The sequence below is a fragment of the Podarcis erhardii genome, assembly GCF_964252035.2.
Source record: "Podarcis erhardii genome assembly, chromosome: 4".
Classification (NCBI taxonomy): Eukaryota; Metazoa; Chordata; class Lepidosauria; order Squamata; family Lacertidae; genus Podarcis; species Podarcis erhardii.
The window spans coordinates 40,873,148-40,894,286 of record NC_138508.1 but is presented as its reverse complement, the minus strand read 5'-3'; the positions used below and the strand labels follow the sequence as shown (position 1 = coordinate 40,894,286).

The 21,139-nt window shown below is 39.9% G+C and overlaps 1 protein-coding gene and 1 long non-coding RNA gene across 2 annotated transcripts in view; one reads left to right on the top strand and one right to left on the bottom strand.

The window, feature by feature from the left end:
- Positions 1-21,139, top strand: part of LOC309340784 — a 393,472-nt gene that overhangs the window by 101,636 nt on the left and 270,697 nt on the right. The gene's annotated exons all lie outside the window — the stretch shown is intronic.
- On the bottom strand, positions 3,313-4,699 carry LOC309340455 (putative CENPB DNA-binding domain-containing protein 1). The gene is made up of 3 exons (XM_081859228.1): positions 4,633-4,699; positions 3,950-4,449; positions 3,313-3,874 (listed from the first exon to the last, which is right to left on the bottom strand). The coding sequence occupies exons 2-3, from the start codon at positions 4,430-4,432 to the stop codon at positions 3,581-3,583; spliced, it is 777 nt and encodes a 258-aa protein (XP_081715354.1). The 5' UTR covers positions 4,433-4,449; positions 4,633-4,699; the 3' UTR covers positions 3,313-3,580.

Genomic DNA, 21,139 nt, shown 5'->3' with positions numbered 1-21,139 from the left:
GAATGATCTTAGCCCTGGGCTTACAATGCACAGGACTCTTTCAGTCTTTTTTGTTCCTACTTCTGAAATTCAGGAATCAAGTTCCTCCTCTCCACCTCCCCTTTTCTTATTCTCCTGTGACAGCAGATAATTATTTGAAAAGATTCTTCAGCATCTTTGCAAGAGCCTGGGCAGTTTTCTTTCTACAGAGCTTGTGAGGGGGCAAGAGGGATATAAGTCTATATGATCAGAGTGACGGAATGTATAGCTTTAGGCTCTTTTTGGTATTCTGTAATCATATCCTGCAAAGTATGTATTAAACATGAGCAACAGAGGACTGGAGGGTGGGGAAATGACCTGAACTGTAGTTAGGGACATTCAAAGAAGGCAATCAGTCTAAAATCTAAAAGAAAACAAATGCTGTAGCATGTTTTATAGCTGGCAAGAGACTTTGAGGTCAGCCACAGCCATTAACTGTGGTAGGGGATGCAACAACAAAACAATCAGCCCATAATTGTTGCATGTACCAAGTAGGGATGGGAGAGGAATTCAATTATTTGGCATTCAAAAGTGAATCTATCTAATTCACACTTTCTGAAACCATATGCAAACTGAAAAACAGCCATCATTTGAAATTCACAGTCCTGTGAATTTTGCAACAAACTTCTCCAGCCAAGAAATGTGTACAAAAATATACTAAGGTAAAATGTGCATTAAAATCTATTGAAAATAACACACACATTATATTAGGGGGAATAAAAATACTAGGGAATATAGGCATTGTGAAAATCAATATAGCAGTAAACTAGAAGGGAGATGCAGAGATCTGAACAGAGACCATTATTTGTGACGCAACACCCCTTTTGCTTGCATTTATTTTTTATTCAGATTTGTCATGGCCAATGGCTAGCACAATAAAGTTATTTGGATCAGCTTGGCTTTGTAAAAATGTGTATAAGGCAAAATTGCAGGTAAAGTTGTGTGTTTTAGATGCAATTTCCACTAAAATGCAGATGAAGATTCATGAGGACATAAAAAATGCAAACTGATGTGGAAATGTGAAGAACTGGATTAAGATTTGGAGAAAGAGAAAATGAGAGAAACTGAAATGGACAGTTTCACCCATCCATCGTACCAAGTCCATATAGCTTTCCATTCACCCTGTTTAATTTGGATAAACGTATAGAGGAGAGGGCCACAGGTGGCTTTTTCAAAACAGCAGCTTCGGAAGTTGTTTCCTCGTCTCATTTTGTTCCCCTGACTTTCTATCAATGAACAAAGCTCTGATGTTAACTTCAAAGGGCAGCCACATAGTTGGAAAAGAAATTGATCATAGAATCCAAATCCAGAATCTAGGATCCAGTAAAAAAATAAAATATTTCCCATGGCTCCACCTGCTACATAGCATTTTTTTTCTTTTTCTTTGCAGTGCGTCAAAATATTTCATATGGAAGCTGGGAAGGAAATGATGGAGGATATATCAAGTTCCACTCACCATGGTCTAATTGCAGAACATCCCATTTCAAGTGAATTGATTTTAGTTGGGTCAGAAGCAGTGTCTGGTTGATGAGGCCCATCATGCACAATTCTTACCTACCTACACACTTGAGTCCCCCGCCCCCGTCTATGTGAAGAGGGATAATAAAATTATATAATAGAATATGAATGTTCTTTGGATTTTGCCAGCTCAAACCTGTACATATAAGAATATGGGGCAACATCGGGAGCAATCTAATAATTCATATAAAGCCTTTCCTGAACCTTTGTGAGCAGTGCTTGAAACCTGATCTTTGTAGCAAATGAGATACTGCAACAGACTAGTGTGGAAAATGTTTACAATATTCCTGCTATGCATGTGCAAACAGATGACCTTAACATTTTGCTCAGAGGGTTGGAACAAGATTCTTTCTGTGGATCAATACATTACATATATATGGAAATGAAATTCTACCAGTATCGTTAGACATCCATTGGTCTATGGGACGAAGAGATAACAACATGGGAAAGGTTATTTCTTTGACGACAACTTCTGCCAGCATTGGGTTTTCTAAGATAACATGGTATCTTTATTCTGCCAACTTCTGTTGTTGGAGCATTTCATTCCTTTCCAATTTTCAGTAACTTGAAAAAAAATTATGTTATAAGATTAGGAAAGGAGAAGGTTAATGGGCGGAGACATCCTTAACAGTAGTCTCCAGCAGTAAAGTTGCCAAATATTGTATATATTGCATATATTGTATAACATTATATGTTAATGATCTAGGAGGTCTTGGGGAAATCAATAACTTGAATATGGCGTTTTGAGTCATCACTTAAATTTTCATCATCATTTCAGTATTTTCTGAGTCATCACTTGTCTGGAATTTATTATATCTTGGGAGAAATTATATCTTGACCATTGCAAAAGGTTTTCCCATGAATTTCAACAAAAAATGAACAGCATTTATCCCCAAAGGGTACTCTTTTGGAATGTGGTGAACCAAATCACAAAACACCAATACAGTCATACCTTGGATCCCTAATGCCTTGGCTCCCGAACAAATCGGCTCCCGAACAGTCGAAATCCAGAAGTGAGTGTTTCAGTTTTCAAATGATTTCCAGAAGCCAAATGAACTTCCTGCAGCCAATCAGAAGCTGGTTTCTGAACGTTTTGGAAATTGAATGGACTTCCGGATTGGATTCCGTTCAACTTCCAAGGTACAACTGTAGTAGATTCGAGTGAATCGTGACCGAGAATGAGTGGTTGGAAGCATGGTCATAGTCTGGGATTTTCTGGAGACCATGCACAGGCTGAGAGCCCACTACCAACCACAGCTACCAACTTCACTGCTGGACACAATGAACAGCAGCAGCGATTTGCCATTTGTGCACCGCAGTTGTGGCTCCAACACAATGATAGCTGCTGCTCATCCTTATCCTCTATACCATTGCCATCTCCATGTCTCCCACCACCACTGTCATTCTGTGATGGCAGGGTGGACCAGAGGGCAGGTCAGCAGTGGCAGTGAAGTGGGAAAGGGCCAGCAACTGCCTCTGCCCACCTGTCCCTTGTCCCACAGCAGGGATGACAATAGGTGAGGGCACATCAGGTGGTTTAGTGGGTCACTGCTTCTTGAAGCACAGATGGGATCATGAGGAAGTGGACAAGGTCATCCTTGGTGCATTAAAATTTCCACTAAGTGCTTGAAGTATTACTTATGGCACCATCCTATGAATATTTACTTAGAAGTCCCATTAAGTTCAGTAGTATTGACTTCAAAATTGGTGTGTTTAGCATGGCATTTTTAGTGATCTGATGGTGGTGTCTACAGTGGTGCCCCACAAGACGAAATTAATTCGTTCCGCAATTTTTGTCGTCTAGCGAATTTTTCGTCTTGCGAAGCACGAAATCCCATAGGAATGCATTGAAAATCAATTAATGCGTTCCTATGGTCAAAAAAAGTCCAAACAAAGCCAAATTTGGTACAACAACAGTTTATTAACTGCTCTTTAAAGTCACACATACTGTAAAGAGCAGTTCAAAAATTGAAGGGAAAATAAATTAACTTTATAAACATGACAGAAAAACATTTAAAAATCAACAAAGTGTACAGTACATTTTCTAAGACTCTGGGGGACCACTCGAAGAAGGCTCCTCTTCCACTCTTTGCTTCTTGGTCAAGAACCTGTCCATAGTCTGCTGCTTTATCCGCCTTTTCAGCAGCTCCCTGAAAGACGACATGACCCTCGTATCATAAAAGTTCCCAGCGTCATGTGCCACGTGCTTCTCATGGTGGTGTAGATCTGCAAAAGTCTGCACCTCCTTCCACTTCTGGCAAATGTCCCTCAGTCTTTCGGAGGACAGCCGTTCCTCAGTTGCTTCCTCCTCTTCCAGTGAGGCCTGCTCCTGCGCAGCCTCTGCCTGCAGAACGTAGCCCTCCGTCGTCACAACCTCCAGGAACTCCGCTGCAAAGTCTTCAGCCGCAGGAACATCAGAACTGGCAGCCTCTCCATGCCTGACCACACTGTGGATGCCAGATCTTGTCTTGAACCGGTCAAACCAACCTCTGCTAGCCTTGAAGACTTCTGGCTTGGCTGAGGTTCCTGGCTGTTCCCGGATGAGGTCAGCGTGCAAGGCCTTGGCCTTCTCACAAATGACGGCCTCAGACACTGTGTCCCCTGCACGCTGCTTCTCTTCTATCCAGATGAGCAGCAACTTCTCGACCTCCTCCAGGACAGCTGGGCGGTTCTTCACGATCCTGGTGACTCCCTTGGCTGCATCAGTCGCCAGGATCTTCTCCCTCATCTTCAGGATGGTCCCGATGGTCGATGGGTTCCTGCCGTACTCCCTGGCGATGTCCGTCACACGCATTCCGCCGTTGTGCTTCCAGATGATCTCCTTCTTCATTTCCAGCGTCACCTTCTCCTTCTTCCTCTCGCCGGCCACCGCAGCAGCAGTCTTCTTGGGTCCCATGGCAGCACAGCTCCTACCTTCGTAAACTCAGAAACAGAAAAAAAAATCAGTGATGTGCTTCAAACCCAAAAAATACAAAAGCAGCCAGCCACCCACCACACAGAAATTAAAACCCAGAACCAAGGCCTTGAATCCCAAGCACCCCAACCCCAAATCCAAAATCCAAAAACCCCCAAAAAAGTTTTAAAAGTTTAGCTTACCAAATGGATGAAAGAGAAGTTCTGGAAAAGCTTCAACAATCAACCACCGACGTCCTCAGAAACCTCAAATGGCTGCAAAATAAGTTTAGGAAAAGCTTCAAAAATCACCAATGTCTTCAAAAACCTCAACTGCTCCCACAGACACGCACCAACCCACCCACAACACAGAAATTGCAAACCCCTCCCCAACTGCTCCCCCAGCCCCTCCCCAACTGCTGCAAACCCCTCCCCAACTGCTTCCCCACCCAGACAAAAAAAAATTTCAAAAAATAACAACATGGCCAGCACTCAGAAATTCAAACTCAGAAAATTTTTCAAAAAAAATCAACCTGGCCCAGTGGTCACAGAAAATCATAAAAATTCCCAAAAAAGGCCCACAAGCCCCCAGATTATCACAAACCCCTTCCCAACACCAAGTCCTTGAATCCCAAACACCCCAACCCAAAATCCAAAACCCCCCAAAAAAGTTTTAAAAGTTTAACTTACCAAATGGATGAAAGAGAAGTTCTGGAAAAGTTCTGGAAAAGTTTTGGAAAATCTTCAAAAGTGAGCAAAGTCTGAGAAAAGGCTACCAAACCACGTGCTAACAGTTGCTCCTCGAAGTCAAGTCGCAACTGCAGCTGCTCAAGCTAAGCACCCTTGGTTTTAATGGTTTTTACACAAAGGAAACAAAGTCGCGAGACGTTTTCGTTTTGCGAAGCAAGCCCATAGGGGAATTCGTCTTGCGAGGCAAATCGCGGGCGAAAAAACCTTTCGTCTAGCGAGTTTTTTGTCTTGCGAGGCATTCGTCTTGCGGGGCACTACTGTATAGGTTTTCCTTTCATGTGAATTAATTCCTTCCTTAACATGGATTCCATCTGAACTATTTAATACCTTTCTTTCAAGCCAATGTAAGCATAGCTCATTTTTCTACTTTTTTCACTCTATAAATTTTACACACTGGAACTTAAACTCTGCTGAATGGTTCACTGTTCCGTGCAGTTAGAAGTTAGAACATATCACAAACTACTGCCCTACCACAAATGTCTGTTTTGCTCCAATTGAACCATTTATGTCAGTTGCCAGCCAACCCTAACTTGGAACCATCTGGGCTAAATCAGCATCCATGCTTGCTATCATACAATATGTCCACTCTTCTGAAAGGCCTGGCAAGAGAAGCTGTGTATAGGTGGGCTGGGAGATGATAACTTGTCCAGGGTCCCCTTGGATGTGTAGGGGCTTGAGCCCTGGTGTCCCAGGCACAAGCCCAAGACACTGATCATTACACCACACAGGCTCTGTACTAAACTCTAGAAGTTAGGCATTAGGAACCCCTTCCTGATGGTACAAGGTGTTCAACCCTGGGACAAACTGCACTGGAAGTTAGTAGAGCCTCTTTCACTAGAGGTTTATAAACAGAGGCTGGATCAGCAATGCTGTGGTAGTCCATTTCCTGCATCTGCAAGGCATAGGATTAGATTATATTTGAAGTCTCCTCTAACTCTATGATTCAATGGAAACTGAATGCAACAACCTTAGTTTGGCTCCATGCTAATGTCTCCTCTAAAAAGCTAGGTTTTCCTCAAATTGGAACAACAGGCATGTACCTCACAAATTGCTTCCAAGGATAAATGCAATCAAGAGTGTCTAGATCCATTTTCAAGTTTCAATCTGAGTTGTGAGGGAGAAGAGCAAGGGTAGGCATCCCAGTTCTTCCTTTCCATCACCAACTCTCCACCCTCCACAAGGTAGAGAGCAATCATAGAATTGTAGAGTTGGAAGAAACCCCAAATGTTATCTAGTCCAACCCCCTGCAATGCAGGAATCTCAACTACATCAAATATGACATATGGCTATCCAACTTCTGCTTACAAACCTTCAAGGAAGGAGATCCACCACTCTCATGGGAGTCTGTTCCACTGTCAAACAGCTCTTACTGTCAGAAGATATTTAGTTGGAATCTTCTTTCTTGTAACTGAATGCTTTGGTTTGGGTCCTAGCCTCCAGAACTGGGAAAAAACAAGCAATAGTAAGTATATTAAAAGTGGGCTATATCTTAACAAACCACATGTTACAAATCATTCATAGAAAAGCCTTTAAAAAAATTAATTGAATTTTTGTTACATACAAAAACATATAGACACAAAAAACATAGAAAAGTCTGAGCTCACGATGTGCAGCAGGAGTAGCATGTGTCATTTCACGAATGGCATTCCAAATCTTTCATAAATGATTTATTTTATTCAATACCATTTATTTACCATGGACTGCCTGACGGTTTCAAGGGGAAAGGAGAAAATCCATTTATTTTAATATACGTAACTACAGGACTGAAGGCTGTGCCTTGCCTGAAGCTTGAATTTGGGGAAATAATCCTCCAAGACCATCTGAGGTCATTTGTAGAACATATACTGTGCCACTAGGCTAAAATACATTCACTGTACAAAGAGTTCCTTCAAGGACAGTTATTGCAAACTGCGGGCCATTACAGAGCTCTGATGCTGTACAAAATAATGCTACAGATTTGCTTAAATGCTATATCAAATTATTGTTCGAGTGTTTCTAATGAAGCATGCATAAGCATAGCTTTTATACAGATTCCTCTCTCCCTTTCCCAAATACCAGATCGTGGAACATTTCAAGTACTGTATTTTTGCCCTATAGGACGCACTTTTTCCCCTCCAAAAATGAAGGGGAAATGTGTGTGCGTCCTATGGGGCGAATGCATGCTTTCGCTGAAGCCTGGAGAGCAAGAGGGGTCGGTGCGCACCGACCCCTCTTGCTCTCCAGGCCTCGCGGACCTCTCCACAAGCCGTGGGAGCCCGACGCCAGGGTCCCGCGGCTTGCGGAGAGTTGCCTGCATGCTGAAGCCTGCGTGCGTTGAGCTCAGCGCGTCCAGGCTTCGCGGACCTCTCAGCAAGCAGCGGGAGCCGACGCTGGGCTCCCACGGCTTGCAGAGAGCTGCCTGTTTGGGGGCTGGGGTCGGGGGAAGCTTGGGCTTTCCCTGCCCCAGCCCCACGCCTGGGGGAAAAATAATTTCCCCCCCTTTATTTCCCCCCCAAAAAACTAGGTGCGCCTTATGGGACGGTGCGTCCTATAGGGCGAAAAATACAGTACTTACAAAGCTATATAGTGACTATTGAGCTTCACATTAGGCAAAAGATTCCTGCATTGCACTAGATGACCATCATGGTCCCTACCAACTCTATAATTCTATTGTCCAGTTCTGATGAAGCTAAGTACGTCTGGCCCTGTAAGTTGCATGGAAGGAAACTCAGATGCTTGGAGTCCAGAGTTTGAATGACAAGGGATCAGAGATTGCCCAACCCTCCTTCCTTTTGTGTCTGCTTTTAGTATTTTTAGAAGGCTACATGGGGACATCTTCTGACTAAAACTGAGGGTGAAGAGGCGCATAGGAAATGTCCTTGTACCCAGAGGGTTTTTTTCTAGAAAAATAGGTGCTGGTACTCACCATGAAGTTGTTACAGTAAGTGTCACACTTTTTAACAACAACTGCATAGCCTTGAGTACCTCCTGAAAAAAGCACTGCCATAGCTTAGTGATAAAGTATATGCTTTGCATTTATACCATCCGAGGTTCAAGCTCTGCCATCTGTGTATCAGGTAATGGGAAGGATCTGCCTATACCTTCAAAGATTCTGGAGAACTGCTTATGTTGTGCAATGAAGACTGGGCAAGATGGACCAATTGTTTAAGTCATTATGTGGCAGCTTCCTAGGTCTCTGGTCTATCTTGTTCAGTATTGTCTATCTGCACTGACTGGCAAAGGAATTTGGTCAACGGATCACGGTTTATATGCAAACTCTTGAGTGTTCTTTTGCCAAAGAGAGCGCTTCAAAGTATATAAATAAAATGATACATTAACCAGAAATAGCTCCAAAAGTACTTCCAGTTCAAACAAAGATCTCCAGCTAAAAGTGAGGCTTAGCATTTCTCATTTTAGAAATCAGACAGCTCTTCCATTAGACTATTGCAGACAGTGGCTGACAGAATTGGGGAGCGGGAACAATTAGTAAATATTTTGTGAATTTGTAGCGCTTAACGTAAGAAGCCTTTCAATTCCTTGTTGATAAGTTTTTGTTTTTATTTAATATGCATGATTCTTCCTCGTTCAATATAGTTCAAGATATAGAAGTAAAAAATTAGAAGGATCACAATTGCTTGTTAGAAAACCTAATACTGAAACAAGTGAAATGGATATCAGAGACACTTAAAGAAGACCTCTGTTGTTTTCCATTCTGGACTGGATGCTGCTCTCCTTTACGAAATCCATACTTGCTTTTACAGAAGGTTTATAGCCAATTTGTTGCCAGTCAGAAGATAACATACAGGATTCATGTCTCATGATTCTTTAGTGATTGATGCTGTTATCTTTGACATCTCATAACATCAAGATAGTTTAAGATTGAAAAGGGACAAGATATTATCTCAGACCTCTATCAAAAGTAAAGTTTAGGGCTACTGTCAACCTGTACCAATTTTGTCATGACAGTCCAGCAAAAACCATCAAAATGCCTGGGATATTTGGCTACCCACTGTCAGGGGCAGAAGTCGTTAATGACTGCTGTTCTATACATATTTAAAGTGTCTGTTTCTTTTTATCGTCTATGTGAACAAATCAATGCCTGCCCCCTCCCACCAGCCAGTCAGGCTTTCCAGTGGTGTGGGTGTCTGCAACAATCTTAACACGTCACATTTTCATTTTTGTATATGATGCCATATATGTATTGAGAATGCTCTATATACACCCCTTTGTTGTGGGTTATTCTTTAAACCAAACATTGTTCGGTAGTTGTATTTGCAAATAAGCTAATACAAACATTAAAAATAAATAATAAATAAAAATTTCCCAGAGGAGGTTTAGGTTTAGGGAGCAGATTCCTTGGAGTACAGGCTAGCATCAGAGGCAAAAAAAGGTGGCATACTAAAATGGCTGCCGAAGCATAATATCCCACCAAACTGCTAGAACAAACCAACAGATTTTCTAACTGCTAAAAAGAAACAGGCTTTTACTGTTGAATGGTCACTTTAAAATGTGAAGGTTCATTATTATTTCACAAGTTGTGTATGTCTCTAAGGGCCAGGGCCAGGCCAAATAACGAGACCCAGTCTTACAGCTGTGAAACATAGCAGGTGCTGCTGAGTTGTGTTAATCAAGCTGTGTCAGCAATTGGGTATAGTATATAAGGAGCAGCACCTAGCTCTCCCATTACGCTGGGGGATGGGATGGTGGTTGGGTCTGGTTTGTTGTTGATGTATTTAGTGTATAAGGAGTTTTTGTTTTTGTTATTAAAACCTTTAAGTTATTTTTGAGTCCCTTTCTAATGCATGGTCTCCCCAGCAAGCTCTCTACAGCGCTACTAATCTGCAAACAGCCAACATTTACTTGTTTACAGAAGAGCAGATTTTGGCAGGATTGACAAAAGCTGCACCAGCTGAGGTATGTGTAGAAACAGAAAGGGCAAGAAAGGAGTCCAGTTGGTGCAGAACAGAAGTTTGAGTTACCATCCTTGTCTATTAACTACCATTGCCTAAAGGATATCTCTGAAAGTTGAGAAAGAGTTCTGAGAAATGCTGACAACATCCCTGGGCCAGGTAGACCAGGTAGTTCTGACCTCTAAGCAAGCTCCTTATATCTTAATACTTGGTAAGAAACATACGTTGCCTGATGCAAAGTATAGTATGCAAACTAAAAGCAACATACAGAGGTGCAGGTAGGAAGGCCTACAGGCAAAGGCAGGCTGTGGCAAATTATATAGCGTAAGACTGAGCAAAGAGGAGCTATAGATGCTACTTGGACTAAGGAAGTATGTATAAACTCTTGATGGTTCGGGTGTTAGGCTCCAGGCTACTAGACGATCTAACATGCTCTTGTTAATTGGGACTGAGAACAGTTATTGTTGTATAATGCATTGCTTTAGGAATTTAAGGATAAGTTCCTCAAAGAATCCCAGAACTCACCAAGTAAGAAGATGTGGTAATCCTGAATTTTCGCTGCATCCCCTAGGAGCACTTCAAACTATGCACAGGATACCAGTATTATTTGAATACATGCAACACCTAATCTTGTTATATTTTGCAATACCCCTTCTCCCTTAAGAAACCATGAAGTCCAAAAAGTTGCACAATCTCTTATCCAGCAAAAAACACACAGTAATGTCCCCTTGCAAACTTTGTATCTGTCTAACATGATAGCATTCAGCTAGCAATGCAAATGGAGCAGAACTGAGACCCGTACAGCTGTAAATGCTGCACGCACAGATGGTACATTTGGTATTTACTAACCATCCTGCAGCTATATTGTTTAATTACAATTAATTATAATCTAAAGAGCTGATTTAGTCATTATCTTTGAGAAATGGACATTATCAACTCCCACCTGCCACTTGCAGTGGAGCAAATTCAACAAAGGCTCACTAAGGTACAGAGGGAAGAAAAAGGCCATTTAGCAATTTAGTTTAGATGGAGAGAGCGCGCTGGTGGTTTGGACAGAACCAGCAGTCGTTCCAAATAAAGAGAATGGTCTGTAACCCTTCTAGGTAACACTGGAAGTGCTTGGATTTGTCAGGATATTGGTCTGGTTTTGAGTCTTCCAGAGCACCAGAGACACCAGACCTTAAAATAGGAAGGACATTCTGAAGTATTCTGAAATTACTGTGTGACTGATTCAGCATGCAGTCAATCTGCTGCTCAATCTGGATTTGTTGTACTACTGCAAATAAATGTGCCAAAGTTTGCTTCAATTGAACTGACAAGTTTTATTTTATTGCTGTTTATTTTATGGTTAAAAACAAAACGGAGTCCTAGAACTCAACCTAAGAGTTTCAGCACCCTTGACAAACTACAGTTCCCAGGATTCTTTGGGGGAAGCCATGACTGTTTAAAGTGGTGTGATACTACTTTAAATATATAGTGCAGATGGGTTCTAGATGGCAACAGCACCAAGATGAGTTATTATTTCCAGAAGGACCCAGGGAAGCAGATACCCCCTCCCCTCCACATTTTGTTTATATGCACTTTACCCAAGTGGGAAAGTGCAAAAATGTGAAAAAACTACTCAACTGCCAAGGAAGTCAAACTTTTTTAAAGGAAAAAAACAATCCTCAAAATTGATACAAAGATAAAACACATGCAAAATTTCCAAATACAAATACAATAAAATAAGGACAATCACTGGTAAATAATGATAGCAGGTGTGTACATCTTCTAGGAACTGTGTATGACTATATATCTTGTAGAAACCATACCTAAATCAGCATCAAGTAACAATTTAAAATAAATTAATGAATGCACAAGATTTCCACTAATACACAAGTTTGAAAATCATTAACTCATTTTCAAAATAGAAAAATAAAAATAAAACTCTACTAAACATTTATGGGGACAGTCATTCACATATCTCCCACACCTTCCTTTCTCCACCCTTCCCTAATCTGTTAAAATAACACTGTCGACAATTACAGGGTCATTTGTTATGCGCGATATAATAGACTGCAAATATAAAAAGCATTATCATTACTTTTGTCCTTTGTTCTTTCAGGACAGAATATTGCATAGTTCTTTACTTTGACATTTATTGCTTTTAGATTGGTAATAGAATGGTTTGTGTTGCTCATTATCTTGAATGATGATAATATTAGTGATTGGGGAGCCTGTGTTCCCTTGTTAAGTAAAGCAAAGGCTTCATATAATTTAGGGAGGGATATTACTGGGCAATTACCCACAATACAGTTCAAGTCTAATAAACTTCAGCCATATTCTTAAATGTCACATTTATAGCATGGTTTCTAGGTAACTGTACAAAGCCATTTGTATCACTTTCATTCAACAGCACTGGCTGTCAAGGTAAGACCTTTCCCAAGGTACTTCCATTGACTCCTACAAGAGTTTGCCTGTGACAGTGCCCTAAGAGAGGTTCCAGACTCAAATCATTTAAGAACAAAATGTTTGAGGGTAATTTGTAATTGTGAAAAGAGGCACCTTGCACATGTTCAGGGACATGCTTCATTATAATTCCTTCTCATTTTCCAGGGCTGAGCTTTGACATTCAAATTAACCCTTTTGAAAACTAAAACTGTGAAAGGAAATAAAGAGCCTCCATTTTTACAACAACAAATCTCTGAAGATTGCACTCTATGTTGTTGCTGTTGTTTAGTCATTTAGTCATGTCCGACTCTTTGTGACCCCATGGACCAGAGCATGCCAGGCACTCCTGTCTTCCACTGCCTCCCACAGTTTGGTCAGACTCATGTTGGTAGCTTCGAGAACACTGTCCAACCATCTCTTTAAAAAAAAAAAAATATTCATTTTTCAAACACATAATAAAGAAAACAAACAAAACACAAAACAAAAACATACAGAACATTTAAACATGTATAGTTTCATAATCTTATTTTCATGCACCTTCTTTCCTCCGACTTCCCCATACCTCCCCATCGCTGCATCCTTGTTATATAGTTCTTTAGCAACCCTTTAGTCAGTTTATCTAATTAATTCCCTTTCATTAAGTTTCCTTTAATTTATTAGTTACAGCTGTAATTCTCTGCTTCTTACCCCTTGACATCTTAACATTCCTCAATTTTACAACAATTTTTAAGATATATTTTAAATTTCTTCCAATCCTCTTCCACTGTCTCTTTCCCCTGGTCGCGGATTCTGCCAGTCATCTCTGCCAGTCCCATAAAGTCCGTCACCTTTGTCTGCCATTCTTCCAGAGTAGGTAGTTCTTGCATCTTCCAATACTTTGCCAGAAGAATTCTTGCTGCTGTGGTAGCATACATAAAAAAGATCCTGTCCTTCTTTAATACCAATTGGCCAACCATGCCCAAGAGAAAAGCCTCAGGTTTCTTAGGAAAGGTCCACTTAAGGACTTTCTTAATTTCATTATAGATCATTTCCCAAAAAGCTTTAATCTTCGGGCAGGTCCACCAAAGGTGGTAAAAAGTACCTTCAGTCTCATTACATTTCCAACATTTGTTATTGGGCAAATGATAGATTTTTGCAAGCTTGACTGGGGTCATGTACCACCTATAAATCATTTTCATTATATTTTCTTTTAAGGCATTACATGCAGTGAATTTAACACCAGTGGTCCATAACTGTTCCCAGTCAGCAAACATAATGTCATGACCGATGTCTTGTGCCCATTTAATCATAGCTGATTTCACCATTTCATCCTGTGTGTTCCATTTCAACAGCAAATTGTACATTCTTGACAAGTTCTTAGTATTGCGTTCTAACAATTCTGTTTCTAGTTTTGACCTCTCTTTCTGAAATCCTATTTTCCTGTCCTGTTTAAATGTCTCATTTATCTGATGATAGTGCAACCAATCTCAGACTTTGGACTTTAATTTCTCATAACTCTGAAGTTTCACCCTTTCACCGTCATGTTCTAAAATTTCACAATATTTTGGCCATTTAGAGTCCATATTAAGTTTTTTCACCTCCTTAGCTTCCATTGGTGACAACCACCTGGGAGTTTTACTTTCCAACAGATCTTTATATCGAATCCAAACATTATATAATGCTTTCCTAACAATATGGTTTTTAAAACCTTTATACACCTTTGCCTTGTCGTACCATAAGTATGCATGCCAACCAAAGCTATTATCATACCCTTCCAGATCCAAAATGTCTGTATTCTCGAGAAGCAGCCAGTATTTCAACCAGCAGAAAGCTGCCGATTCATAGTAAAGTCTTAAGTCCGGCAGGGCAAACCCCCCTCTATCTTTTGCATCCGTTAAGATCTTAAATTTTATTCTGGGCTTTTTGCCCTGCCAGACAAATTTTGATATATCTTTCTGCCACTTCTTGAAACAATCCATTTTGTCCAAGATCTGCAACGTCTGAAATAAAAATAACATTCTAGGCAATACATTCATCTTAATAGTAGCAATTCGGCCCAACAAGGAAAGTCTCAACCTTGACCATATTTCTAGATCTTTCTTTACCTCTGATCAACATTTTTCATAATTATCCTTAAATAAGTTCACATTCTTAGATGTTAAGTTTATCCCCAGGTATTTCACTTTTTTCGTTATTTCCAAACCTGTTTCAGTCTGAAATCTCTCTCTTTCCTCCATTGTTAAATTTTTTTTCCAACACTTTCGTTTTCTGTTTGTTCAATTTAAATCCTGCTACTTGACCAAATATCTCAATTAATTCTAATACTCTTTTAGTACTAGTGTCTGGCTGTTGTAAAGTCAATACTAGGTCATCTGCAAATGCCCTTAGTTTGTAGTGTCTAACTCCGACCTGAACTCCTTTAACCAACTGGTCCCTTCTAATCATGTTTAACAAAACCTCCAGGACTGATATAAAAAGCAAAGGGGATATTGGGCATCCCTGTCGTGTACCTTTTTCTATGGGTATTTCTTCCGTTACCACATTATTTACAATTAACTTTGCTTTTTGTTCAGAATATATTGCACCTATACCGTTTTCGAAACCCTGGCCTACCCCCATCCCTTGGAGATTCTTCTTCATAAAGCTCCAACAAATGTTGTCAAAGGCTTTCTCCGCGTCCACAAAAATTAAAACAGCCTTCCTGTTAATATCCACTTCTAACAACTCCAAAATGTCTATAATATTCCTCACATTGTCTGACATAATGTCTCCCTGGGAGAAAGCCAGTTTGGTCCTTATGAATCTCCCCTAGCAATACTCTCTTAAATCTTTTTGCCAAAATGTCTGCAAAAATTTTATAATCCACGTTAAGTAAAGATATAGGGCGGTAGTTTCTAACCTGGTTCTTTTCAGTTTCTGTTTTCGGTATAAGTGAGATAAAGGCTTTTTTCCACGATTCAGGTGCCTTTTTCCCCTCCAAGATTTCATTACAAACTTCCTTCAGTGGTTGTACCAACCATTCCTTCAACGCTTTGTAGTATCTAGCAGTCAAACCATCTGGTCCTGGTGATTTTCCCAATTGCATGTTTTGAATGGCACCCTCTATTTCTTGTTCTGTTATTTTCTCATTCAGGATCCTTCTACTTTGTTCTGAAATTTTTGGTAGTCCGTATTTTTTAATAAATTCTTCTATTTCTTGTTCATTGATTGGCCCTTGTGCGTACAATTTCTTGAAAAAGCTTTGAAAACAATTACTTATCTCATTAGGTTTGTAGATAATCTTTCCATCCATTTCTAAACTTGTCACAGTGTTCAATTTCTGCCTCTTTTTTAATTGCCATGACAGAAGTTTCCCACATTTATCTGCTGATTCAAATGTCTTTTGTCTCATTTGCTTTATTTTCCATTCTATTTCTTGGTTCATCAGTTCCATATATTGCATCTGATAATACTTTATTTCTCTCAGAATCTCATGGGACTTTGGTTTAGACCTCAATTTCTTTTCTCCTTCTTTTATTTTTTCTAGAATTTTTTCTTTCCTCTCATTTTGTTTTTTCCTCTTTATAGAGTTCTGTTGAATAAGGAAACCTCGCATCACGGCCTTACTAGCATCCCAAATTGTTCTTTTCTCCACTTCTGTTCTCAAATTTATCTCAAAGTAATCTTTCAATGTTTTTTGGGCCTTCTTATAAATCTCTTCATCTCTGAATAGGGTGTCATTCATTCTCCATCTAAAGGATCCAGTTGTTGTTAATTTCATCTCCATCTTTACCGCGTTATGGTCGGAGCAAGTTTTTCGGCAGATTTCTACTTTTTTTATTCTTGGCGCCAGGCTACTAGTAACCCAAATTTGGTCAATTCTTGTCCATGTCATTTTTGCTTCAGAGAAAAAAGTTCCCTCTCTCTCAAGAGGGTTCCTTGTTCTCCAAATGTCAATCAAGTCCATAGTTTCAGTCATTTCAAAAAAAGTCTTTGGTAGTCTCCCTTCCTTAGAAATCCCTTGTCTCTGTGCTTTATCCATGTTTGTGGAGACGACTCCATTCATATCTCCCATCATTACGATTTTATAGTCTAGAAAGTCCAATAGAGTCTCATGCAGCTTCTTAAAAAATTCAGCCTTCCCATAATTTGGCGCATAAACTCCAACTATCAAAATTTTTTCTCCTTGAATTTGTATTTCAATTGCCAGGTATCTTCCTTGTTCATCTTTAAATATCATTTTTTGAACCAATTTTTCTTTTGCATAGATCACCACGCCTCTTTTCTTAACTTTGTCTGATGAGATAAATTCCTGTCCAAGTCTCTTATTTATCAACAATTTCCTGTGTATCCTGGCAATATGAGTTTCTTGCAAACATATTAAGTCTAATTGTTCTCTCTTCAAAATATGAAAAACTTGACGTCTTTTTCGGGGAAGGTTCAAACCGTTACAATTCCAACTGAGAAGCTGCAGAGACATTTTGTTATTAAGTACCTGTTCCTCCGACTGCTCCAAGCTTTTGTTCTTCCTCCGATGGTGGTGGTAAAAGTCCGAATGATAAATTTGCAATGTCAGTTGGTTCTTTCTCCTCTACAGTTCCTTTCCGCAGGTCCTCCAAGTATCTCTCCAGAAACTGTTCTTTATCTTGAATTGTTCTTATTTTTATCTTCCTTCCTTTAAAATTGAAGGATAGTCCTTGAGGGAACTCCCACCTAAAAGGTATAGTATTTTTCTTCAGCAGGTCGACCAGATCTTTATAGAAGGTTCTCACCTCCAAGATATATTTAGGGATGTCTTTAAAAATCTGTATTTGACAATTCTGAATCACCAGTGCCTTTTGATAATGCAGGTTCAATATTTTATCTCTTTCTTCCTTTGATCTGAGTGTAATTAGACAGTCCCTTGGTTTCTTACCCTGCCTCCTGCCCAGCCAAAAGGCTGTTGTTATTTCAAACTCATCTTCTTCCCCCCATTCCTCTTGCCAGAATTCCGCAAAGTTCTCTGTAAGGAATTCCACAAGGCTGTCCCCCTCACTTTCAGGAACCAGTCTTAATTTCAGATTTTTCTCCTTCCTCTGGAGTTCCAGTAAAGACAAGGTTGCATCATGTTCATTCACTTTTTTTATAATCGGCCCAAACTTTTCCCTTGTCTCCTCTGCGGTATTTTTTGCACTTTCAGCAATCTTTCGTGTTTCAGAGCTTTCTTGAATTAATTTATTAATAGAGTCTGTATTAGATGTTACACTTCCTGTATTCAAATCTAATCTTGCTGTCAGTTCTGTCAACCATCTCGTCCTCTGTCGTCCCCTTCTCCTTGTGCCCCCAAGCTTTCCCAACATTTGGTTTTTTTTTCCAGGGAGTCTTCTCTTCTCATGAGGTGGCCAAAGTATTGCAGCCTCAGCTTCAGGATCAGTCCTTCCATTGAGCACTCAGGGCTGATTTCCTTAAGAATGGATAGGTTTGATCTTCTTGCAATCCATGGGACTCTCAAGAGTCTCCTCCAGCACCATAATTCAAAAGCATCAATTCTTCAGCGATCAGCCTTCTTTATGGTCCAGCTCTCACTTCCATACATCACTGCTGGGAAAACCATAGCTTTAACTATACAGACCTTTGTTAGCAAGGTGATGTCTCTGCTTTTTAAGATGCTGTCTAGGTTTTTGAGATCCCCTTCATGGATCACTGCCTTGCCATGGCAAAGGGGCTTGAATAACTCAGAGAAGCTATGGGCTATGCTGTGCAGGGCCACCCAAGATGGACAGGTCATAGTGGAGAGTTTTGACCAAATGTGATCCACCTGGAGCAGGAACTGGCAAGCCACTTCAGTATCCCTGCCAAGAAAACTCCATGGACAAAGACAACAGGCACTCTATGTAGTTTCTATAATACATGTATGCATTGTTGGTTTAAATCATATAGGTCTCCTCTTTTGTAAACCCAGGGTTGTAAGAGAACTTTGGTTATCCACGTTCCCATGGGTGCTGTGAGGACGAGCTTTATTCAGTGCCCTTTCTCCCAGTGTCTAACCACCAAAGATCCCTACTGTTTATAACTGTGTAGAGCATAGAACATAGGAAGCTGCCTTGTGGGAATAAGGTGGTCTTTTAAGTACATTGGTCCCAGGATCTTAATATACTAATAGTAAGGCCTTAAAGATGGCTTGGTAGCAGCCTGGGCAGCTCCCTGAACACAGCTGTTATATGTGGCTGGTAGCCAATGCATGATAGCAACCACGCTGTAGCTTTCCGAACCAGCCTCAAGAGTAGCATCACACAGAGCACACTACAGTAGTCTATCCAAAAGGTTGCCAGTGCTTGACAGATATAGCCAAGCCACTGTAAATATAAAATGAGAGTTTGCTTGCTAGCTTGTTTTAAACCTACTAGTTTTAAGATGAGAATAAAGGGTCCCTCTTGTTGGTTCAAGTTCTGCATGTCCAGAAAACTGAAACCTAAAACAGATGCCTTAAAGGTGTGATCCGTGGTGAGCAATTATGCCATACAGTGTCACAAACTGTGCTTGCTTACAACTGAGCCTCAATTTTCCCCAATTTGTCTTTTGTTTTTAACCACTTTGCCCAATCCAGTGGTCCTAATCAGAATAAGTGCCTTTCTCCCAGTTATCTGCATTGGAAATAACATCCTATTGGACCAAATGCTGTCCTTGGTATCAATACAGTACGTGCTCTGCTATGGAGCTAGAGAAATACTGCCACATGCCACGCCCCCTATTGTGCCATGAACTGTTTGTTGTAACTCCGTTAGAATTCCAGAAAAGTAAAGAGATCCATGTGCATCTATTCACAAATCATAGTGTGATAATATGAATGGCAAGAGGTAAATTTTGAGCTTTAATTTAATAATATTTTTTAATATTATTTATTTTTTTAATTAATTATTTATTCAAAATTTCAAAAATACATAAGTATATTAAAAAGGATGAAAAAGGAAAAAAAATAGAAAAATACAACAACAAAAGATAAAAAAGAATAAAAAACATAAATAAAAAAAGGAAAATACAAATCCAAGTTACATCCTTTCATTTGCTGTTTCTTGGACCTCCTCACACCTCCCTTTTTGTATTTTAACTTAATTCATTATTTCAGCAAATTCTTCCCATATTTCTCAATTATTATTTAAATAATTTATCTTAACAATATTCTGTTATTCAATTTACCGTTAATTTCTTTAAACCTTATCTTACCTTAAAAACCATAAAATTTCAAAATTTAAACCATATTTATACATAACTCCTTCAAACCTTTCTACTAAAGCCAATTAGTTCCTTTCTGACATATTCTCTAATATTTCATTAGTATTACACTAATTCCAAAAGTAAAAAGAAATTCTCTTTTTTATAAACCTTTTCCTCTAATTTTATCCAACGTCCCTTCTTCCTGGTCTCGGGTTATGTCAGTCCTTTCTAACCATTACATCCTGTCCATCAATCTGGTGTTCTAATGTCCGAGGCTCTTAGATCTCTTCTATGCCCCCTCTGCGAATTTTCTTGTTCCTGTTTATACTTGCACCCTTCCCTGTCCCTTGTTGGTTTCTTTCGTAGTTTCTTCCCTTTCTCCTTGAGGAGTGGGTCTCCGGGGAATTCCAACCGGTAATAATCTCCATTTTCTTTCATCGAGCTAGCCCATTCCCCACAGTCCCACTCCCCTAGATTAATTTTGTAATCCAAAAAATAGTTATTCCAAAAATCGTTATAAACTTGTTTCACAGTCCCACCAGAGCTAAGAGCTTCCTTAACTCCAGACACTTCCAGACATACTCCAAGTTCAATCTTCCAATACTGCGGCTTTTGGTCCTGCGGCATTTGGTCCTCTCCATTTGTATCATTTGAGGTGCAATCGCAACCTCTTCCATCTTCATCTGCCCTTGGACTTGCCCTGTCAAGCCAGTTTCCTGAGTTGGTTGCTGTAAAATTTCTTTATCTTTGTTTCCTGTTAGTTCATATTCACTGGCTACAGCAGTCATAAAGTCCAACTTTTCATTCATCAAATTCATTTTCTCATGCAACTGCTTCAGCATAGCATTTGTTTTGCCAAGGGCAGACACCAAAGCTTCCTCCCAGCGCATTTCTTGTTCAAGGTCAAGCAGCTGGTCCCACGATCTGATTCTCACAACAATAAAGTCTCCCTGTAAACTGCAGCAACAAACTGACAAGCTCCCTCTAGGGGACACAATTTCTATTTATGTCCATCTTTAAAGTGCATCCAACAAAGGGAAATTTACTTTCGATTTTCAAGTACTTTGTTTTCTTAAAATACAAAAATGCAGAAAGCAGCGTTGAAGTTAATTTGTTTCTCTTCTTCTTCTTTTTTAACTATCTGTCAAAATGTTCTGCTTTCAATCAATGGACATCTCCAACAATTTCTGTCCTGACACCCCGTCCCCAGGTTTGGGATGATGGAAACTTATATTCCTTTACTCTCTCTCTGCAGGCTTAGACGGTCAAAATCCCCCCCCCCCTTTTCTCCTGCCGTCAAGGGGGTTTTATTGGTTGTAGATGCAGGAAATTTCTATCTTTAAATCAGTTTTCCAGGCTATTTAGCTTGCAAAATCTTTGCTTCAGTCTATTTACAAAAAGCAGAAGGCGGACTTCCTGTTTAGACCTTCCCGCTTCGTTGCCTAATTCATAAATTTCATAGATTTCTTGATCAAATCTTCCGTTTTTAC

What these genes read in the sequence shown, in the direction of transcription:
- LOC309340455 (XM_081859228.1), bottom strand. Translation starts at nt 4,432, where the DNA reads ATGGGACCCAAGAAGACTGCTGCTGCGGTGGCCGGCGAGAGGAAGAAG. An exon ending in GAGAGGCTGCCAGTTCTGAT is followed by an intron (nt 3,875 to 3,949) that starts GTTCCTGCGGCT and finishes CTGCAGGCAGAG; the next exon opens with GCTGCGCAGGAGCAGGCCTC.